At 53.0% G+C, this 19,125-nt stretch overlaps 6 protein-coding genes across 6 annotated transcripts; 2 read left to right on the forward strand and 4 right to left on the reverse strand.

Moving 5' to 3' along the window:
* Positions 1–137: 137 nt before the first annotated feature.
* SETTUDRAFT_167521 (uncharacterized protein) lies at positions 138–1,599 on the forward strand. Its single transcript, XM_008024465.1, has 3 exons — positions 138–228; positions 385–933; positions 988–1,599. The coding sequence occupies exons 2-3, from the start codon at positions 434–436 to the stop codon at positions 1,487–1,489; spliced, it is 1,002 nt and encodes a 333-aa protein (XP_008022656.1). The 5' UTR covers positions 138–228; positions 385–433; the 3' UTR covers positions 1,490–1,599.
* A 6,164-nt stretch (positions 1,600–7,763) lies between these two features.
* SETTUDRAFT_45836 (uncharacterized protein) lies at positions 7,764–9,540 on the reverse strand (the record flags this gene model as incomplete). Its single annotated transcript, XM_008024306.1, has 3 exons — positions 7,764–8,012; positions 8,063–8,769; positions 8,821–9,540. 3 exons carry the CDS (start codon positions 9,538–9,540, stop codon positions 7,823–7,825), a joined length of 1,617 nt encoding a protein of 538 aa, XP_008022497.1. The 3' UTR covers positions 7,764–7,822.
* Positions 9,541–10,156: 616 nt separating this feature from the next.
* Positions 10,157–10,846, reverse strand: SETTUDRAFT_37360 (uncharacterized protein; the record flags this gene model as incomplete). The annotated part of the gene is made up of 2 exons (XM_008024272.1): positions 10,157–10,275; positions 10,369–10,846. The coding sequence occupies 2 exons, from the start codon at positions 10,844–10,846 to the stop codon at positions 10,157–10,159; spliced, it is 597 nt and encodes a 198-aa protein (XP_008022463.1).
* A 1,175-nt stretch (positions 10,847–12,021) lies between these two features.
* SETTUDRAFT_175688 (uncharacterized protein) lies at positions 12,022–13,483 on the reverse strand (the record flags this gene model as incomplete). The annotated part of the gene is made up of 2 exons (XM_008024466.1): positions 12,022–12,864; positions 12,968–13,483. The coding sequence occupies 2 exons, from the start codon at positions 13,481–13,483 to the stop codon at positions 12,022–12,024; spliced, it is 1,359 nt and encodes a 452-aa protein (XP_008022657.1).
* Positions 13,484–14,392: 909 nt separating this feature from the next.
* On the forward strand, positions 14,393–15,739 carry SETTUDRAFT_37362 (uncharacterized protein; the record flags this gene model as incomplete). Its single annotated transcript, XM_008024273.1, has 1 exon — positions 14,393–15,739. One exon carries the CDS (start codon positions 14,393–14,395, stop codon positions 15,737–15,739), a length of 1,347 nt encoding a protein of 448 aa, XP_008022464.1.
* Positions 15,740–15,810: 71 nt separating this feature from the next.
* SETTUDRAFT_37363 (uncharacterized protein) lies at positions 15,811–18,402 on the reverse strand (the record flags this gene model as incomplete). The annotated part of the gene is made up of 1 exon (XM_008024274.1): positions 15,811–18,402. The coding sequence occupies one exon, from the start codon at positions 18,400–18,402 to the stop codon at positions 15,811–15,813; it is 2,592 nt and encodes an 863-aa protein (XP_008022465.1).
* Between the last annotated feature and the right edge of the window lie 723 nt (positions 18,403–19,125).

The raw sequence follows: 19,125 nt of genomic DNA on the forward strand, positions 1-19,125 counted from the left end.
ACGTGGTAAACAGCAGCGGCAGAATGGACGTCCCACGGTTGCTCCACATGCATCCTCATTAGGCTAATAAATCGACACATACCTATCTAAGGCCTGCGGTGCGCGCGCGCCTCCGTTCTTCTTCATTCCACACAAGCGTCAAGGAAGGCTGTTGAATAAGCCTGACTGCCTCTTTCCCACATCAACAGGACCCAGCTAATTCTGCATCCTCCGCGACTCTCAGCTGAGGTGAGTAGTCGTCCTGCAGCAGCCCCACATCTCTCGACATATTACCCCTCATCCCACCACCACGCCAGAACCTCGCCAGACGCCTACTGCGACAATGGCCGCCCATCAAACCATATTCCCACCTCTTTTTTTTCCCCGCTAACGAGCGCAATCTAGGCCTGCCACCGTACACATTACTCAGCTAGTCTCCCCCAATTGCACCACCATGTCTTCCACAAAGGCCTTTACTTTTCTGCCACTTGGCGCCATTATCCAAAAGTTCCATGTCAATGGGAAAAATATTGTACAGGGATTCCCGACCGCTGAGCTGTACAAGCAATACAATGCCCCATTCTTTGGCGAAACCATTGGCCGTGTCGCCAACCGCGTGTCCAAGGCGAAGATCAATGACCTAAATGGGAAGTCGTACCAGCTGCCATTGAACGACGGGCCCAACTCTCTGCATGGTGGAAACATGGGTTGGGGAAAGCGCGAGTTTGAAGGCCCGAAGACGGTTGACCGCAATGGCAAGGAGGCCACCTTGTTCCAGTATCTCAGCAAAGACGGCGACGAGGGTTACCCGGGCACCGTACAGGTAAGCGTGTGGTACGTCCAGGAGAAGGAGCAAGTCAACGGCGCCGAGCAAGAGGTCCTGCATATCGAGTATGAGGCTGAACTTATTGGCGACCAAGTCGGTGAGACTGCCATCAACATGACCAACCATAGGTAAGCATGTGCAGGCACCCCGCATACGAGTCACACCGCTAAAGCCATGGGAAGCTACTTCAACCTGTCCGAAGGTCCTAGCATCGCCGGCACAGAAGTCACCCTCATCACCAACAAGTACCAGGTCGTCGACGAGGGAGGCATACCTACAGGGCCCATCCAAGACTACCCCGGCGTTACTCCCCACGAGACCTTCACGCTTGGCGATAAGGAGCCCGACATTGATGACTGCTTTATTGTCAACACGGACCCCAGCAGTATACCGCTTGACACGCGCTCTTTGCCCATGCAGAAGCTGGCCTCGTTCTACCACCCGGAGACCAAGATCCACCTCGAAGTCCATTCGACCGAGCCAGCATTCCAGTTTTACACGGGAAAATACATTGATGTACCCGCCGTGGCTGACTTGCCTGCCCGGCCCCCCCGTTCGGGCTTCTGCGTCGAGCCCAGTCGATATGTAAACGCCATCAACATTCCCGAGTACAAGTCGATGATGGTACTCAAGAAAGGTGAAAAGTATGGCTCCAAGATTGTGTACCGCGGCTGGCACGCTTGAGCCTCCGTATCTCCTACGTAGAATCCGTAAGCACTATGCGTCTTGGAAACTAGCGGCTTACTTGGCCATTGGTCACATTTCCAAACGGAATCAATCACCATTTCAACCTTTGCCCTTTATGCGCGCTTCACGTTTCTCGCAGAGCCTGTGGCTGGACCACGCATTCAATACATTCTAACCGTACAGCGGCTTTTCTTCGCCAAATTGCTGGCCCAGATGTGATACATCCATCTCTTGTTGACATGGCCAGTCGGTATTTTCCGCGCAGACAGCTCACAGCCTGGGCGCCAAATATCTCGGCACTTGATCCTCTAGACGACGTCACATGGACATGGCTTCATTGGTAGTCTACAAACTGCTAAAAGGCGAGCTCCCATTGCCGATTGCCGTGCTATTCCAATTCAGGTCAAAGTTTATCCAGACCTCACCAGAGTCTGTGCTGACCAGAGCCCAGCCACGTCAATGACAAGTATGCTATGAATATGCAAGCACATGAGAATCGGCAATCGACGTCTTGCGGTTAATCGAGTGAAAGATGAAAAAGTCTCTGGGATCCTGCTTGAGACGCTGCGCCTCACTACCCTCCGTCATCGTCGGCCGAACTCTTCAACTGAGGCATTGGAGGCATGCTCGTGCTCGAACAATCATGCTACCCAACACGTTTCGGACATTTTACGCGAAACCAACGGCAAAGGGTCTGCACTAAGATACCGCACAGTTTCTGGGATAATATGGCTGTTGACGTCAGAAAGTTAAGCCGACCTTACCAAGACCCTCTAGAACTTGTCACCATACTGCGCCGCCGCTCAGGCTCCCATGTAGCACAATGCTCCTCAGGCCCCGTTCCTGGCAAAGCAACTGCTAGACCAAAAGCATACGGGCACGGGTGCATGGGTGGGCATATGCAACAAGTCGTTGGTGCGGCTCGAATACATGGTGGAGCTGTACAGTAGGTGAGCTGCCAGGCGCTCTTGAACGACGTCATCGCCATCCACTTAGTCGGCCCCCCTCGAGCGATCATGTGCAGCCATACCAAAATCTCTCTATTAGCTTCATCGGTACAACCTCGCCAAGCGGTACAAGCACACGCGCAAACAAGGACCAAACTTCTCAACAGCCACGTCTTGGTGCGGAGAGACAGAAACACTGACTAGGTCGCTGAGAGAGGTGTAGCCCTACAACGTCCCCTCCCCCGCTGCGCATCACTTCTCGGTACCAAAGAATTGGGATCTGTTTCGCATCCCAGTTCTTTTTTTTTGTAAATGGTGTGTGTTTGGAATAAATAAACCTAGGTAAGTATGACGTGATGATAGTCCAGCAGAAAAATCTAGACAAAAAAACAAAAAAACGTTGACATGTAGTTTGTGTACTAGCGCCCCCAAGTAGCAGTGACATTCATGTTTCCTAGGTAGGTATGCAAAATGCACAGAACCAGGTTAAAAGCAAAAAAAAATAAACAGGGAATGTAACTAGATACTTATAGTACTCCTAGTTAGTTAGTTAATTCGTTAGTCCAATCCAGTCCAGTCCAGTGTAGCCCGCGTTGCTCTTTCTCCGTTCATTTATTCATTCATTCTGCTTTTCCCTCAACGTTTCCTGTTTCCTGATTCCCAGGCCATCCATCCATGGCGATAGCGATAGCGATGGCGGGGAAAAAAAGGAAAAAGAAAACCCCACCAAAAACGAAAACTTGGATCTGCGGACGAGCAAACTGGGCAGAGAAGGTTTGTCGAGCTGCCCGTTCCCATCCTCCCGCCGCCATCCCGAGACTAGTTGCCGCTTTTCCCCTGGCCTTGCACTCCCTGTTCCCGCTGGTGGTGGGGGAGGGGGTGGGAAAGCACGGGTACCATCACGATTTGAGATTATTGCAAAAGGGGAGAAATATTCGCAGTTTGAGTAAGTAAGGTAAGAAACGGAAAAAAAAGTGGAAAGACATGTATGTTTGTGATTGTTAATGACTACATACATACATAAGTGTGCAGACGTCAATCAAGACAAATACGGGCCAATGGAACCCCCCCACCTGGGGTGAATCAAGCTTGGTTGACACGTTTTTTCTTCTTCTTCTGCTGCTGCTGCTTCCAAGGAACAATGGAAAGGGCCGATAGCAAGTTTTTTTTTGTTTTTTTTTCATGGTCGCCTTGACCCAGTGAACGGGTATGCTGTTATGTATGTATGGTGCTGAGCTGGCTGAGCATATCTTGCAGCAGTTCGCGGCCAAAAAAAAAAAAAGTGACCTTCGTTGCAAAAGAAAGAAAGAAAGAAAAGAAGAATCTTGGGTATATGGCTTAGATTAGTTTAGTTTAGCTTAGCTTGAGGAATGCTTGCTTGAGGATCAAGCCGAGAGAAATCAAGCCGAGGGATTCGCTACTAAGCTGGGGAAGGGGGGGTGGGCGCATGAACTGTTATTGCTATTGCTATTACGTTAGACCCAAGTATATATGGATACAGGTGCAAATGTGAAAATGGGAAGAGGCGCCACACAGAAGCTGGAAAAGGAAAAAAATAAAGATGGGTTAGGGCTGGGAAGGGGGGGAGTGGGGGAATGGGTGGAAAGAGGGATAAATAATAAAAAAAAACCCGGGAAAATGAATAATCTCTACTTATGGATACATTCCCCCCACCCCCATGGACTCTTTTCTTTGTTAGACTAACTACTAGCTACACTAGGTGTAGAAAGGACGACAGACTCGTTTTTTTTTCTACCTTTGCCTTTTTCTTCCTGCTCGTATTCGGCTTTGCTTGCACGTGTCCAAACCCCCTCCCCTCCCCTCTGTTTCTTGATCAAATTTCTCAATGCAGATTAGGGGGGGGGGTGGGGGGGAAACATGACGGTGGAAAAGTAAATGATTGCTTGCACACATTCGCTTGCAGACTTACCATGTAAGCTACTATGTAGAATGTATAGTCAACACCTAATACCTGGCGGTAAAGCGTTTACTTGTATGTACGAGGCGCAGTGGGTAGTGTAGTAGAATTGGGGTAAACCATGTTTGAATGCGATAAAAAAAGGAACAAGGCGGGGTTTGAGAATGAGCAGTAAGTAGCCTGGTTTTCTGGGGTCGCTGCAGCGGCGGCACTCGTGGTACTATGTACGTAGCTACATAGGTGCACTACTTACTTACTTATTTAGGTTACTAGTCTCCTTATTATCACTTGCACACACACACACACACACACACACACACATATGTATTAGGAAGCGAGACACAGAAAGAGCGAGATACGAAGAGAAAAAAAGAAAAGAAAAAAAGCCTTCCTCCGTTCCTCCGAAAACACAAGTCAAAATCAGAAATTCTAAATCCCCCCCCCCTCATGCATCCCCCCAAGTCGAAACAAAAACCCCCGCTGATCGCTGATCGCCTATCCCCCCCCCTTTTTTTCTTTTATTCTGACTATACGCGTATACGTACGTAAGAAAGCCAAAACTTAAAAGTCTGTTGTGTGTGTGTACTGTAAGATAGCGAGAAAAGGTAGCGAGGGAGGGAGGGAGAGAAAAAGAAAAAAAAGCTTAATCCCCCTTGCCCCCAGACGTTTACCAATGTTTAAATCGGGCATATCTAACATATCCCCCCAATGTGATTGTATGCACGTTTGTAACTCAAAACAGAAGTTTCTGCTGATCGCCTATTCCCCATTCTAGCATGCACACACGTGGTCTTTTATTACGATAAAGTAAGTACTTATATGCACGCGTTGTCGATCACTTGCCTCGCCCCTACATGTACGTATCTCTCTCGGATAGATTACACGCACGGCATTTGGTGCTTGTGTTGTCTTGACTATGTAAGGGGGGTAATGGTAACAGACCATTTACCTATGTACGTACTTACCGGGTTACTGTATTACGCATTTTCTGTGTAGTTATGCGTGCTGAGTTGATGTAGTCATGTAGTAGTTAGTCATGTACACGAACTAGTAGTGGAAGAGAGAATGACCGAAACGTTATTACCACCACTACTGGCTGTTGCTCCTAGTAAAACTATGGGCTATTACTACTCAGTAGCTACATAAAATCGCGTTTCTCCATTATAGCTTCAAACAATACCATACACAGTTTCTCACGTCCGTCAGTCCATCCATCCATCCATCCCCCCATCCATTCATTCACACACTCCATCCATACCAACCAGCAAGTCAGGCAACCAATCCACCAGCCTTTCTCTCATTCTCCCTCTCTCTCTCTCTCTCTATTACTACTATGTATACACGAAACCCCCACACACCCTATCGGATTAACGCAGCCCTCGGATTCCCGAGTCCATGGTCCGCTGGACTTGTCCGCATATTCTGTCCGTCCGTCCGTCCGCCCCCCCCCCCCCCCCCCGCAATATCCGCCATGTCCGTTATGTAGGCATGTGCCTCCCACCCCCCCGCTTATCCCGCATGTACGCATGGGGCCTTTTTTTCTCCACACCCATCCACCTTTCTCCACGTCCGATCTCGCTTCGTGATTGTATGGCTGGGGCAGGGGGGGGCGGGGAGTGTATGTGGCGGACAGGGGACTGCTGCGGCTGGGGGGCTGGCTGGCCTGGCTGCCGGGGCTGACTGGGTAGCTGGGTGGGAGCTGGGGTGATTGGATGGGCTGCTGACAGCAAGGAAAATAGGCGCCTTTTCTCTCTCTATTCCGTTCCGTGTGTATGGATGTGGGTGTGTGGATGTGGGGTGGGCGAGTAGTAATGTTGATGATCACATCCCTTGCAGAGGGAACTTTGTGGTGTGATGTGGCTAGCTGGCTGGCTGGGCTAGCTGGACTGTCAGGAATATTATTCTGCGTATTTTATTTTTAATTACAGACTATTGCTACTACACTGTGGAAGGAAGGGGTCGTCTTTCCTGGACAAGCGGAGCGGCGAAAGGGAACAAGGGGAAGAATGTGTGAGAGGGATGGGTGGACAGTGGACAGGCATGGATGAGTACCTAGCGGATCGTCTGGTTACTTCTGCACGCGCGCATACGCGTGAGTGTGTGTGTGCGTGTAAGAATTGGGGGAAAAGAAAATGGCCCGATGAGTGCCAGGCGTGCGGCCTTTTCTTTCTTTCCTTCTTTTTTCCCAGTCTCAACTTGGGCTTCACTACCGTGCAAGGTGTTGAAACAGTTTGTTCGTGTTGCCTTGAGGATGTATCTTTTACAATGAAGTCGTTACTATAAAGCTGTTGAAATAAAATCAGCAACAACGACATAAATGCATAGTCCGTGAGTCTTGCGCGCAGCTCGTGTATAATCCACATACACTCGTACACTATGTCGTTTCCCATCTATGTAAGTGTGTTTCTGATATGTAGATACGCGCAAATAAACCGCAAGTACTATATACAAGGGGAGGTGAGAGGAGGCACGAGCGAATTCCCACAGTGCAAAAACTCTACTGATTGCTAGTATCTTTTCCCCTCCCTCCCCGCAGCACCAAAAAAAAACGAAAAATAAAATATAGTTGAAGTTATATTTGACACATGGCTGGTCCATTCCCCTTCCCTCTCTCTCTCTCTCTCTCGGTACCTTGAGGGGGGTGGGACTAGACTGAGCTGAGCTGGGCTAAGCTGAGCTGGGATAAAGAGCTGGAGAAAGGGCAAGACTAGATACAAATGCAATGTGACGTCACATGAACCAATGTGAATTTCAGATGAGACTAACTAGTCTTAGTCAACAACGCATTGCAGCTAAAGAAAAAAGACGATGGTGAATGCAAATGCGTGATACTAGACAAGTACTGTACTTCATAAGAAACACAGACAGAACATATCCCATGCTGTAAGTAAAGGTACGAGGGGAACTAAGCAATCTGTTCTATACTATATATGCTTGGTTAAAAAAATCATCTTCATTTTCCACGTAGACAGAATAGACAAGCTTAATCCACTACTGAGTTAGTATTTTTGCGGTTCAAAGCAGAGCAAAAACCAAAAAAGAAAAAAGAAAAAAGCCCCTTCAATATCCAGTCTCTGCAGCTAGAAAACACTATGCACGTACTACGATACTGAGTCATCATTCTAATGTAAGTAGTGTAGAGCCAAGTACTTGGTTGTGAACCAAGAAAGAAGAAGAAGAAGAAAAAAGAACATTCATCACGTGATAACCTTCTTTAGCACAATTCAACTCAACTCAACGCCAAGCTTTTCCTTGTTGATCAGAAATTTCGTAATCCTAATACCATGTTTCTATACTATTCATCTAAACGTTACATACAGCATAAGCACGATATCTACCCAATGCGACCCCGCTAGTCATTTTGCTCCAAGACACCTCGCTATGCAAATATAGTGAAGAAAGGGGGGGGGTCCAAGAATTCATAAGCCTTTGTACATGTCGTCGTAGCCGCTTTGATAGGCCCTTTTAGCAAAATTTCTTTTTAGGCCTCATATCGACAAGTTCCAAAGGCGCATCTGTCAGCTCCACGACATGTCCTGGTTTGAGTGCTTCGGTGTAGATGTTGTCAACGTCGTGAGGGTGGAAGATGCCAGGACGGGTGCAATTCAGAATTGCCTGTTTACCGGGTGGATCGGTAAGGCGGAAACAGCCCCAGCTATGGTCATGGTCAGTATAGGAGGGGAAATCGAGGTCAAGCTATCGTACCTAGGCTGCTTTGTCGGGGCGCACACAATCGCAATGCTTTCTGGCATCATGACCTGGTAGCCAGCATGAGTGTGTAAATCTCTACTACTCATAAAACATGTCTGCGTTGGATGTGTATGGATCCAGCCCAGGACCATCAACTCTTCCTTGTCACAGTAATCAAATAGCTCCTCCTCATTCAGAGTCTCGCACGTGTCGCTGGTACTCGTCTGTTCGGGAATGATCAAGCGGGTAATGAAGAGGGCATTGGATTTCAAGATTCCACACAGCATGCCGCACGTTTCGAGGTTCAGACGAGTGTTTGAAGATGCAAGAGAAAGAAACTGGTGGCGGAGTTGGGACGGCAGGAAGACTGGACGAAGCGGATCTCCATTTTCAAGAAAGGCCGAGGGTTTAAAGGTAAACTCGTCGAGTTCACCAGACGGCGTGGGCGGGCGTGCGTCGTGTACCTTGCTTGGCAATGGCGGAGCACCGTCTGAAACTTTGCCTGGAACGGGTGGCGGACGTGATTCGTATCGCGGGTCGTATGGAGAGGATGATGGCTTGGGTGGTAGGGGTGGAGGAGCGGATGGTGGGCCAGAGGGCCTGTATATTTGTTCCTTTGGGGGCCGGGCTGGTGCTGAACGGGAGTCAGGTAATGTGTCTTGTGCTGTCTTGTGGGGAACAGCTGGGTAGTGGTATGGGGATGCTGGTTGAGACGTTGGACGCTGCGCTGGTGAGTACCCAAGGCCGGTGGACATGACTGGACCCTGACTTACTGAAGAGTAGGATGTTCTATGGTCACCCTGCTGGAGTCTTACCACCTCTTGTAGCTGGCTCGAGAGGTCGTCTCCATGGCCGCCTTGCTGCACCAGTTCGTCCTGCCAAGTATCCCAGGCGCCGCCACTACGCCGCACCTGTTCTTCTTCTGCAGACACACCGTGCTGCCGCACGCCTCTCTTGAGGGTGTCTCTCCTGCGTACTTCTCGTTGTGCCAGCCTTGCAGCCAGCGAGTGGTTCTCTTGGGCGCGCGCATCGATGGTGCGTCTTGAATCGTATGATCTTGGGTTGATGGCCTGTCCGTCGAGCTCCTGAGGAACGAGCCTGATGCTCTTCCCTTCGAGCGACTTGAGCGCCTCTTGCTGTCTCTTGCGGCGTGCCTCGTGCTCTTCGTGTCTCTTTTTGATGCGGGGGGCTATCTCCTCGAGCTTCTTGAGGTCACGACTGACGGCGGCAGTGGCAGCATTCAGCGCTTTGCGGTTCTCGGGCTTAGAGCGGTCTGGATGGCCCTGCAGCTTCTGGAGGACGAGGTCGGCATGGCGATATAGCAGGAGATAGGTTTGCGCGTCGTTGCCCTCGGCTTCGTAGACTTGGGCCTCTTTCTGCATGGTGTTGGCCGTTCGCAGCCAGTTGGCGAGCGGGATGTGGGCGTCATATGTGTAGTTTCCCGCCTGCTGCGTCACCTCGGCGACGCTCACGGGCGTGTTGATGGTTGCCATGGCGGGCGTGTTGGCGTGTTGGCGTGTTGATGCGATGATTGCAATGATTGCGCTGATGGGGGGAAGACCAAGGCAGCAGCAGCAACAAGGCACACATGGAATGGGCCGCTACCGGTGCGGGATGAGGCCGGGCGTCGTCATGCGTGACATGTGGAGATTTGCGTCAGCAATGTCTTTGGGCGGTGGTGGGAGTGGGTGTGGGCACTGGCGGGCAGGGCGGGCAAGGCGTTGCAGTTGGGTGGTGATGGTCCAGATGTTGGCGGGGCACAGAGCGGCGCCGTCCATGGCGAGCAGGGACGGCCACGGGCAGTGTTGGGCAGCGAAACAAACACCAACGGGAGCTCCATGGGCATCAGGGCGTGTGCAGTGCACCGTAAATACATACATAGATGCATACATACATACCTACATACACAAGCAAAGGTAAAAAGGTCTCGCAAGCCAGACGACGGCTGCACCGCCGCGCCATGCAGGGCACAGACAGCGGGCTGCGCGTGTTCACGTGTTATGACATCGGGGTACAGATGCACAGTCTAATCGCGTCTAGCATCCAGAAGCATATCGAAACATGCCCAACAGCTGCCACTCAACCAACAAACAGTAAACATGGCCCTCTTCATCTGTCGCCCGAATCCTCCGACAGCTTGTCCCACTCGCTGTCCGTCGATATGTCGCCCACCGACTCTGCCATGGCCTTCCGTCTCTTGACCGTCTCGTCGGCGGGGGCGGCAAGCCCTGTAGCCGTGCCCGTGGTGCTCGCAGCAGGAGCAGCAGTAGCAGTGGTAGTAGCAGTCGTAGTGGCAGTCGTAGTCGTGGCAGCGCCTTGACTGCCAGCAGTCGCAGAAGAAGGCTGTGGCGTGCTGCGGACGCCACGTCCTTCGGGCTTCTCGACAAAGACAGTGCTCTGCGTCTCGGGGCGCGCCGCTCGAGGCTGGGGCGGCATGGACCTAGGCGCCTGCTTCTGCTCCACCTCAGTGTCGACTTCGGTGTCGTCGCCCGAGTCCATGGCCTCGCCGTCGCCGTCGTCGGCCCTGTCCTTTGCACCTCGTCTGGCCTCGCGGATGCGCTTGGCCTCCTCCTCCTTTGCCTGCGCGGCCCGAATCTCAGTCGCAAACCAGTTGATCGACCACCAGAGGCCTCCGCAGAGGACCGACAGGATGACAAAGTGTATGCTGTACGTAGCGAGCAGCATGACCAGGAGGAGCACCTGCAGCGCGGCGAACGAGGCGTTGGTGGCAACCAGCAGCGTGGGCGTCGGGCCTGGCGTGAAGATGGACTCCCATAGCTGCTCGAAAAAGGCCGCCATGGCGTTTGGCGTCGTCGTGCTTGCTAGCTGTGTGCTGGGCGGGAGTGTTGGTCGGGAGCTATGGCAGGTAGCGGTATACTTGATCTTTGTATTGATTACCCCGCGAGACGGGAGCCTGGGGGGAGTCGACGCTTTTTGTGAAGTCGTGCAGTGTAAATCAGCAGGCGGACGGACGCGTTGTGGTGGGATGCGACTGGGCCGAGGACCAGCGCCAGAAAGGACTGACGGGGAGGCCTGCTGAAGTCTGGAATCAGAGGGGGAGAGGGAGAGGGAGAGGGAGTGAGTAGGTGAGTAAGTGAGACCCTCGCTTGGCTGCTGGCCGTGTCGCGGGGCGGGCTGGCATCGGCAGCAGCGTTTAAAGCCCGACGCAGCAGCAGCAGCCGCCTCCCCTCGCCTCCCCTCCTCTCGCCAGCCCGATCACGCGTCTTCACTGCTTTAAATTACTCCGCTCAATCAGCGTCAAAGACTCCCGCTAGTCCACCTCGTGACCCGCGTCCCTATACGCATGACCGGCATTGACTCTTGCCTCGAGGCCATGAAACCTTGGTATCCTACGCCGCATCCCATACCACGCCCCCGAGCACATACCATGCACAACTAACGCCTCCTTTCCACCCTTCCTTCGCCCTCGTCTGCCCCGACGCCCTCCCGCCAAAACAGAGGCACTGCAAGACCATTCCGCCCGCCTCATCGTGCCACCAGCCGGGTCCCCTGCTTCCGGTCGCCATGCCTTTTGATCTCAGGACCAGCTGCTACATACACATGTCTTCAGCACATTAAGCCGCAGTCGAGACCAATATCACCGCGCATAAGTATGCTATCCATGCACCGTGGACAATATGCATGCCGGGCCGTGTATGGACGCCGCATGCAACCTGAATACCTTGGGTAGCCTACTGCATGGGACGATGGATTTACATACGGCTTACGACATGAAAACCGCTGCCCAGCATAATCAACGCCATTACTCATGTCCACTTCCGTGCCATGGCCAAAGTGTACATGAAATCCACCTTTTCAGACCACCGTGCCCACCACTGCTACTACGCCAGCATGCATCAAGAAACAGAAGAGCCGATATAAAGACACACGGAGACGGCTCCGTTATTCCCATGCATAGACCCAACACTGGTCGTTGTGTTACTGGGCAGCAACGGCCGCTCACCATAGCAAAATCACCCTCTGCCCATGCCCGGGTCCACCTCCACAGCGCCATAATGCTTCAAGAATCGGCCTCTGACTACTTGCCCCTCTACCTCGCCCACAGCAATCGGCCATAATACTCGACCAGCGCCGTCCTCCCACCCGATCGGCCTTGTCCAATCAAAGGCATCTTCGTACTCTGGCGCTGCGCTCATGTACCCCGGATCGACTGTATTCATCGCCACTTTCCTGGTTCGCCATGCCGGATCCGCTTCCGTCTCCGTCAGCATGTTCAGCGCGGCTTTGGACATGTTGGTATGCACGTGTTTGCCTCGCTTGGCAGAGGAGGTGATGTGATCCTCAAAGATGCCTTCGCGGGACGACACATTGATAATGTATCCCTGCGGCTTGGAAGCGGTGCCAGGCGGTAACGGTTCAGTGGTGCCCATAAGCGGGACGAGTTCGCGGCAGAGAATAAAGGGGACAAAGGTATTGACCGAAAGCGCAGAACCTACGTCTTCATACGGTATCTCGGACATCCCCTGGACCCATGATGATTTTGAATAGGGCTCCATCTCTGTTGTAGACGCTTTGGACGCGTCCAAGGACCACATGGCGTCGCCATGGCCTTCCAGCCTCTCGATGCATGTCGACTCCCCACTCTCCAACGCCAGTGGCAGTGCTCCTCCGCGTACTCTGGCTTTGTAGCTTCTCTCGATCAAAAAGGTATGGTGCTTCACACGTCCTCTCAACTCTTCCTCACGCTGTGTGGCATGCTCTTCCTTCTTCACGCTATCGGTAAGCGTCTGTGCTGCGTTATTGATCAACGCATACAACCTGGCATCTCCCCCGTCCGCCCACTGCCTCAGACACTGCTACAACAGGGAAGACAAACATCAGCGTACATCTCACAATGCATCTGCAAAATCAAAACTAACCTTGGTCACGTGTACGAGTGCATGCGCATCTCTTGCAGACCTGAAATCTGCGCCCACCACCTTGAGTCTGTCCTTCCCACAAATGAGAGTCGGGTTCCTGGATATACCGGACTATGGCATCGTGTGGATACCGCGTTGTAGCAATCACTTGGGCCCCGCAGCGCAGCAGTCGCAACGCAGTGTGGTATCCGAGATTGACGCGTGCTCCAGTGACGAGTGCGGTAAAAGTGCGTGGCAGGGTCAATCTGGGGGGCATGGACAGCTGCGATGATGCGTGGTTGAAGGCGCCACAAGGGACACACAACGATGGATGAGACGGAAACGCGCGTGTGATTGCCAGGCGACAGATGTAGCAGAGACGCTTGCGCGGTATGGGCGGAGCCTTGGGAATGCACGTCGTGTCTTCTGCGTGGGGAAGAACTCGCGCCTGTAACCACGCTGTGATGGACTCGGCCGGCGTATCTTGCTCGATAATAGTCTTCTCCTGGAGATACACCATCACCTTCAACGCCGCCGAAAGCTCTTCAGGCAGTAATTCCCTGTGCACGTCTTCCATGCCCTGCACAGCGGCATGCCGTGCTACATTTGGCCCGCCGTTCTTCAGATACCGCCGAATCCTACCCAACACATTCTCGTAAATCAGCTTCTTAATCTCATGCTCCAACTCAGGACCCGGTGCCAGACATGTAGCAATGTCTTTTCCGAGCTTCGTGTCGTAGCCTGGTAGGTGCCATGCCACCCAACTGCAAGGCTTCTGTGCATCAATAAGCTCTTCATCTGCGCGAAGCCGTGTCGAGATTTCCGCTGCTGTCTTCGTGGCTGCAAAGTGGCGTGCATGTAGTGGCGAGAGCCAGGCCATGATTACTTGTACTTGCAGCTACTTATTATCTGCTTCGAGCCTGGATTTCGAATAGAAACCAATCTTCACTATGTAGACTCAGGACAAGTGTATTTGATAAGAATACCAACCATCAGACCCTTGAGAAGGGGAAAACCAACAAATTTCAATGCTACTACTTGAAAGTATAAGAGAGTGTTTTTCTGTATTAGGACAAACATCAGGAAAGGTCGCGGTCCCCCACGATTATGACTCTCGGGGGTGGAGAGAGAAAAAAATCCAGGCCAACCAGCCGCGGCTACAACGTACTTACTCTAGTCTACGCGCTGGCCCTTTTTCAGGCCCGCATCTGCCCTTCGTATATTGCCAGGACGCCCTTTTTGCATGACTCAACGGCAGACATCACATATACACATACAAAACAGACCGTCTGTCTTTACCGCAAGCCCGTCTACATTGCCCATCGACAAACCTAGGCAAAAAAAAGAGCTATCCACACATAACGATAATCACAAAGAAACTGGGTTAACCCAGGACTGGGTACTGAAGAAAACACCCAACACACTTTGTTTTCTAAACAACACCCCCCAACAACAATAGCTCAATGCTTCCAACCACGCCACTACCATGACCAGCAAAATAGCAAACTCCAAATTCCGACGCATATCCCTCAACCTGGAAAAGCTGCCGTGCGAGCTGCACGAGCCCGTCCTCGCAGACCTTGAATTCCACCAGCTAATCCGGCTCTCAGCGCACGCAGGCCCGCGGCTAGCATGGTCGCTTCAAAACAGCCTTGCGCCGTGGAGCCCGTGTTTCCGGCAGCAGGGCGACATGGGGGAATGGCAAAGACTGTTAAGCGTTAGCGACTCAATCCGGAAATTCTGCTTCGCACAGCCCAAGACAAAGGACCATGTCCCCTGGGTGTTTGAGCACGGCGACCTCGCGTTCCTGGTGTACAAGAAGGCGCAGTGGGCACGCGGCGGGACCACGAGCTTGGTGCCCGAACACACGCTGCGCAATGGAAAGGCGCTCGCGCGCCACTGGCTCGCGGCGCTCAATCACATCGTCGTAGATGCAACGTGGAGTACACTGCACGACGACTATGCTCGCACGGTAGAACCGTGGGCTAGCTCCGTTGCCGGCGCAAAAGACGTGTTCAGCAAGATCCCGGATATAGGCATCATGACGACGACGACGAGGAGCAACGAGCCCAGTACTACCTTGCGCTCGAAATACAAACCGCGTGCCTCCAAGGTAGTCAATGCAAAGACGGTGTTTACCTCGCGCGAACTGGTGCGGTTTGTCGATTTGTACCAGCAGGTGCGCGTCAAGCGGGCAGAGGCGTTTGCGCAGGAATTGTATCGTCTGGCGCATCTCTACGACGCTCATGCGGCGCGGCTCAAGATGCCGTTTGACCCGCGGTTGCACGCCCCAGATGATTTGAACGCAGCGCACATCCCGACCACGATGCGGTGCCAGGCGCGGCGACTCGTGCGGCTGGCTCAATGTACGCGCTGGCGCAGGTCAGATGCGTTCAAGCACCGTTTTGCGTGGCCGGCGCTGATCCCGTACGATTGGGGCATTCAGCTGTTCAATACTGTTGTGCAGAAGCCTGGCTTCCTGGACCAAGATGGAGCTGAGGAGGGTCCTGCAGAGCGCGAGGCTGCGACTGTGGCTTTGGTAAAACAGTGTCGTTATATCGTTGCAAGCCCGCCGTGCTGGGCGACCGGTGGGCCAAAGACTCATACGAATGCGGTTGCGCGTCTGTCGAGCAAAATGGGTCGCCAGCACTTGGGCGAACAGGCGCCTGATACCTCCATTCCCCTTTGCATACGTGTCGACAAGACGGATATAGGGTGGAGGGAACTGGGCAAGTTGCATGTCGTCCCTCGTGGAGAAGCAGAGTTGCAGTGGTTGCAGACGTTTGCAGAGGTCACGGCATCCATGGAGCAGGGGTATCCCAACTTGCTATAACAAGGTGTACTAGATATTGCGGCCTGAGAGCACAATCAGTGATGCATGCGACAAAGGCTATATTCCCACATTCAACGTCCTCCTGCAGACGGACTCTTCGTCTTGAGTTGCAGTTTAATATACATCTCAACGTGCTCCTGCGTTGGCCATCCGCCCCATTCTTCTACACCATCAATCTGCTCCTTGATAAGAAGAGCAATGTCTTCTGGTGCATTGGATGCATGTTGACTTCCCATTTCTGTTCCCCCGCCACTGACAGTCAACCTCAACGCCACGAGCATTCTGAATAAAATGTCACTGCCGCCACGCTGTGCTTGCGCACGCACATTGACCTCAGAGCGGTGCTTGGTTAGCCAGGTCGTGAACGAGTAGAGGCCTTCATAGTCGCGCAGGGTGCCTAGTGCTCGCACATAGGCATGCAGTTCTGCAGGCCCAGGAACATGTGGCGGAACAACAGTGCCCGCAACTTGCTCTGGACGCGAATGCATGTCGGCATTGGCCCCAACTAGATTGTTGAACAGTGTCCGAAGGCGCGACGAGCCTGTGGCGAACAACAAACGCATGTCTTGGAAAGAAGCAGCGCCCTGGTCAACACTCTGCGCAGCATAGATTGTCGCCTTGCATGCAGAGCGGAACATTTCGTCGTCGATATCAAGGTCAATCTGCTCTATATGCTCGAACAAGTCACAGATGAATTTGTAGCGTTCTGCGTGACCAGTCTCTGGGATTTTTCTTTGATGCAGTAGCTTCTCCATAAAGACGGCCCAAGCCGGCCGGTATTTTGGGCGATAGCGTATAAGAAGCGTATATGCATATTCCACAAGATAATGCCGGTTGGTTTTGAGTTGATGCACATGCTCTTCAGGGCTGAAATCAGCGACATGCCACGGGGGTGGCCGATCAAATCGCCCGTAGCGACACAATAAGCGGACAATGGCCGTGAGGAGATAGCCGTCAATGGATTGGACCGAAGCGTCGTTGTCGTGGGTTCCATACAGTATGCGGCCTATACCACCGTCAAACCCTTGTCTATTCATGTGCAATAGATCCAGACATGTTTGGAAGTCTGGGTACGTTTCCAGGAGAAAAGCAAGCAGCCGGCTCGAAGGCTTGACATGGGTTTTACGCATTCGTTCAAGTAGCTCTCTGTGTGCAGGGACAGGCTCACTCAGATAGACATAATGCAAAGAAGACAACGGATCCGGCAGGACCTCTTTCATGTCTCCAGGTAACAGATGCGTGCTATCTTCATCAGGAGCTCGGTCTATACCAGGCGAAAGCTCTTGAATGGGTACTCTCTCGACAGAGTGATAGTGCAGCTTTTCGAACATGGCGAGATAAATCTCCGAATGAGAGGCTTCTCCAGAAAGCTCATGCGACAGAAAGCACGCCCATGCCTCTCTTTGCGTGCGCGTGGTCCGTATACGTGCAGCCCAGAGCAGCGGGCGGATAAGACTACGGTCGCTAAACTGCGAAGAGAGACGCGGTAACGTGGTGCGAGTTTGTATTGTCGGGCTGGTGTCTGTATCCCAACCAGCGTAAATTTGTGCCATTTTATCAAACATGCGATGGCTGTATCCAGCTTCATACATGCGATGCAAGAGCTGAGAAGCTCGCGAAGCACCAAACTCATAGCCCTTGTCTTCATCCATTGCCGTACGATTTTCTTTCCACGGTGGCCATGAAGGACCTTTGAGCTCGGCCCATTCTCTTTCCCGGGGCGTCTTGGCGCGAGCCAGCTGATTGCGAGCTACTGAGCGGAAACCGAGGCGTGTCACGGCTATAGGCGGTGATGCCGCAGCCATGTATTGAAGTATCTGAAATTGTGCCCTCTCCTGGTAAGTGGCGGAGATCAAAGGCCGGAAGCTTGTAGGCAGGCATAACAGCAACAGGTAAGAATTGAAGAAGCGCGTCATGTCAGACAGTGTCTGGTGTGAAGGCGGGCTTGACCGCTTTGCATTATCGAGAAAGCGGCTGGACTGTGTGGTCAGAAAGGACGTAATCCATGGCATGGACTCGGGCCAGAGCTCACGCGCATGGCGGAGTAAACGGACTACAATCATCTTGAGCGATGCCCATTCGAGATGGTCTGTTTGAACACGTCGGTCAAGGTGTCTCATAATGATACCTAGAGCGCATACTCTAATGTGTCTGCGACGTAGAAAAATCAGAAGAACAAAGAGAGGTGGCACCTCAGCATCTTGATCGAAGATCCTGGCCGCTATGTTGCACTTTGGCTCTACGAGGCATGACGCCCACTGCTCTACGCTTTCTGGCCTGTATCCTTTGGATCGCAGCACATGCAGCTCGGCAGGGCTAAATTGAAACTCTGACTCAGGTGGTGGCAAAGCTGTGCAATGCTTCACATGCCGTGCAAGAATAGAGTGAAGTGAGGGGGTTTCGGGAAGCTGCAAAGGTGTGCTGGTAGCCGCAAGGGCCTGTGGGCCTTTCTGATGGGCCGGGCGGTGGCGTGTAGTGTGTGACGAAGTCATCCTGCTAGAAAATTCGTTCACATAGAGGTCTTTGGCTGGACCATCTATAGAAGACAGAATCGTGTCAGGCCGGCTCGGGCGTAGAGTCTTCCTGGCATTGCGGGAGAGCTGGGGACGGAACGGGGTGGGCTCGTGTGATTCTTCAGTGGCATCCAGTAACAGTGGGAGCATTTCTGGCTGGGAATCGGCGGCCAGACTGCTTGGTGAGGCATAGTGCCTTGATAAAGTCGGAAGCCTCTCGAGGCGACACAGATGTGGACGAGGTGCGCAACGGGCGGGCTCGGGCAGCGAGAGAGAACATGGTGATTGCAAGGAATGGCACGGCGCGTAGGAGCAGGCGGCGTGGGTAAAAGAAGGGAAAACGGCCGCGGTCGTGGAGAGATGCTTGAGGACCAAGTCAGCATCAGTCAGTTGAAGCAGCCATGGCGCAATTGGACGCCTACCAGGCGGGCAGCCAGGCGCGTCACCAGACGGCCGAGGCAATGAGGGCTACCTGGAGCTGCCAGGAAGAGAATGCAGTGCATTCATTTGGCGGGCGCGGCGGGGATCGAGGCGCGTAGACGTCAATTGCAACGAGATGGCGCGGCAGGGCGGAGGGCGGAGGGTGGGGAGAAAACCGTGGGCACAGGCAAGTGGGCAGCTCAGGCGCTAGCGCGGTGCTGTGCGTGCTGTGGCAGTGTGTGGCTTGGGCGCTGTGGCTCAAATGTCGTGGCTGAGGCGCTGTGGCTGGCCTGCTGTGGCGCGGGCTTGGCACCAGGCCTCGCGTTGGATTCATCGCTGCACGCACTGGCACCACGGCAGCAAGCCAACCTTGGGCAATTCTTTGCCAGACGCCCATCCACCACGCCCGACCCCTTCCTGGCCCGTTGCGCGTCACTGCAAGCCATCTCGTGT

This window comes from Exserohilum turcica, assembly GCF_000359705.1.
Source record: "Exserohilum turcica Et28A unplaced genomic scaffold SETTUscaffold_12, whole genome shotgun sequence".
Classification (NCBI taxonomy): Eukaryota; Fungi; Ascomycota; class Dothideomycetes; order Pleosporales; family Pleosporaceae; genus Exserohilum; species Exserohilum turcicum.

What these genes read in the sequence shown, in the direction of transcription:
- SETTUDRAFT_167521 (XM_008024465.1), top strand. Translation starts at nt 434, where the DNA reads ATGTCTTCCACAAAGGCCTTTACTTTTCTGCCACTTGGCGCCATTATC. An exon ending in ATCAACATGACCAACCATAG is followed by an intron (nt 934 to 987) that starts GTAAGCATGTGC and finishes AGCCATGGGAAG; the next exon opens with CTACTTCAACCTGTCCGAAG.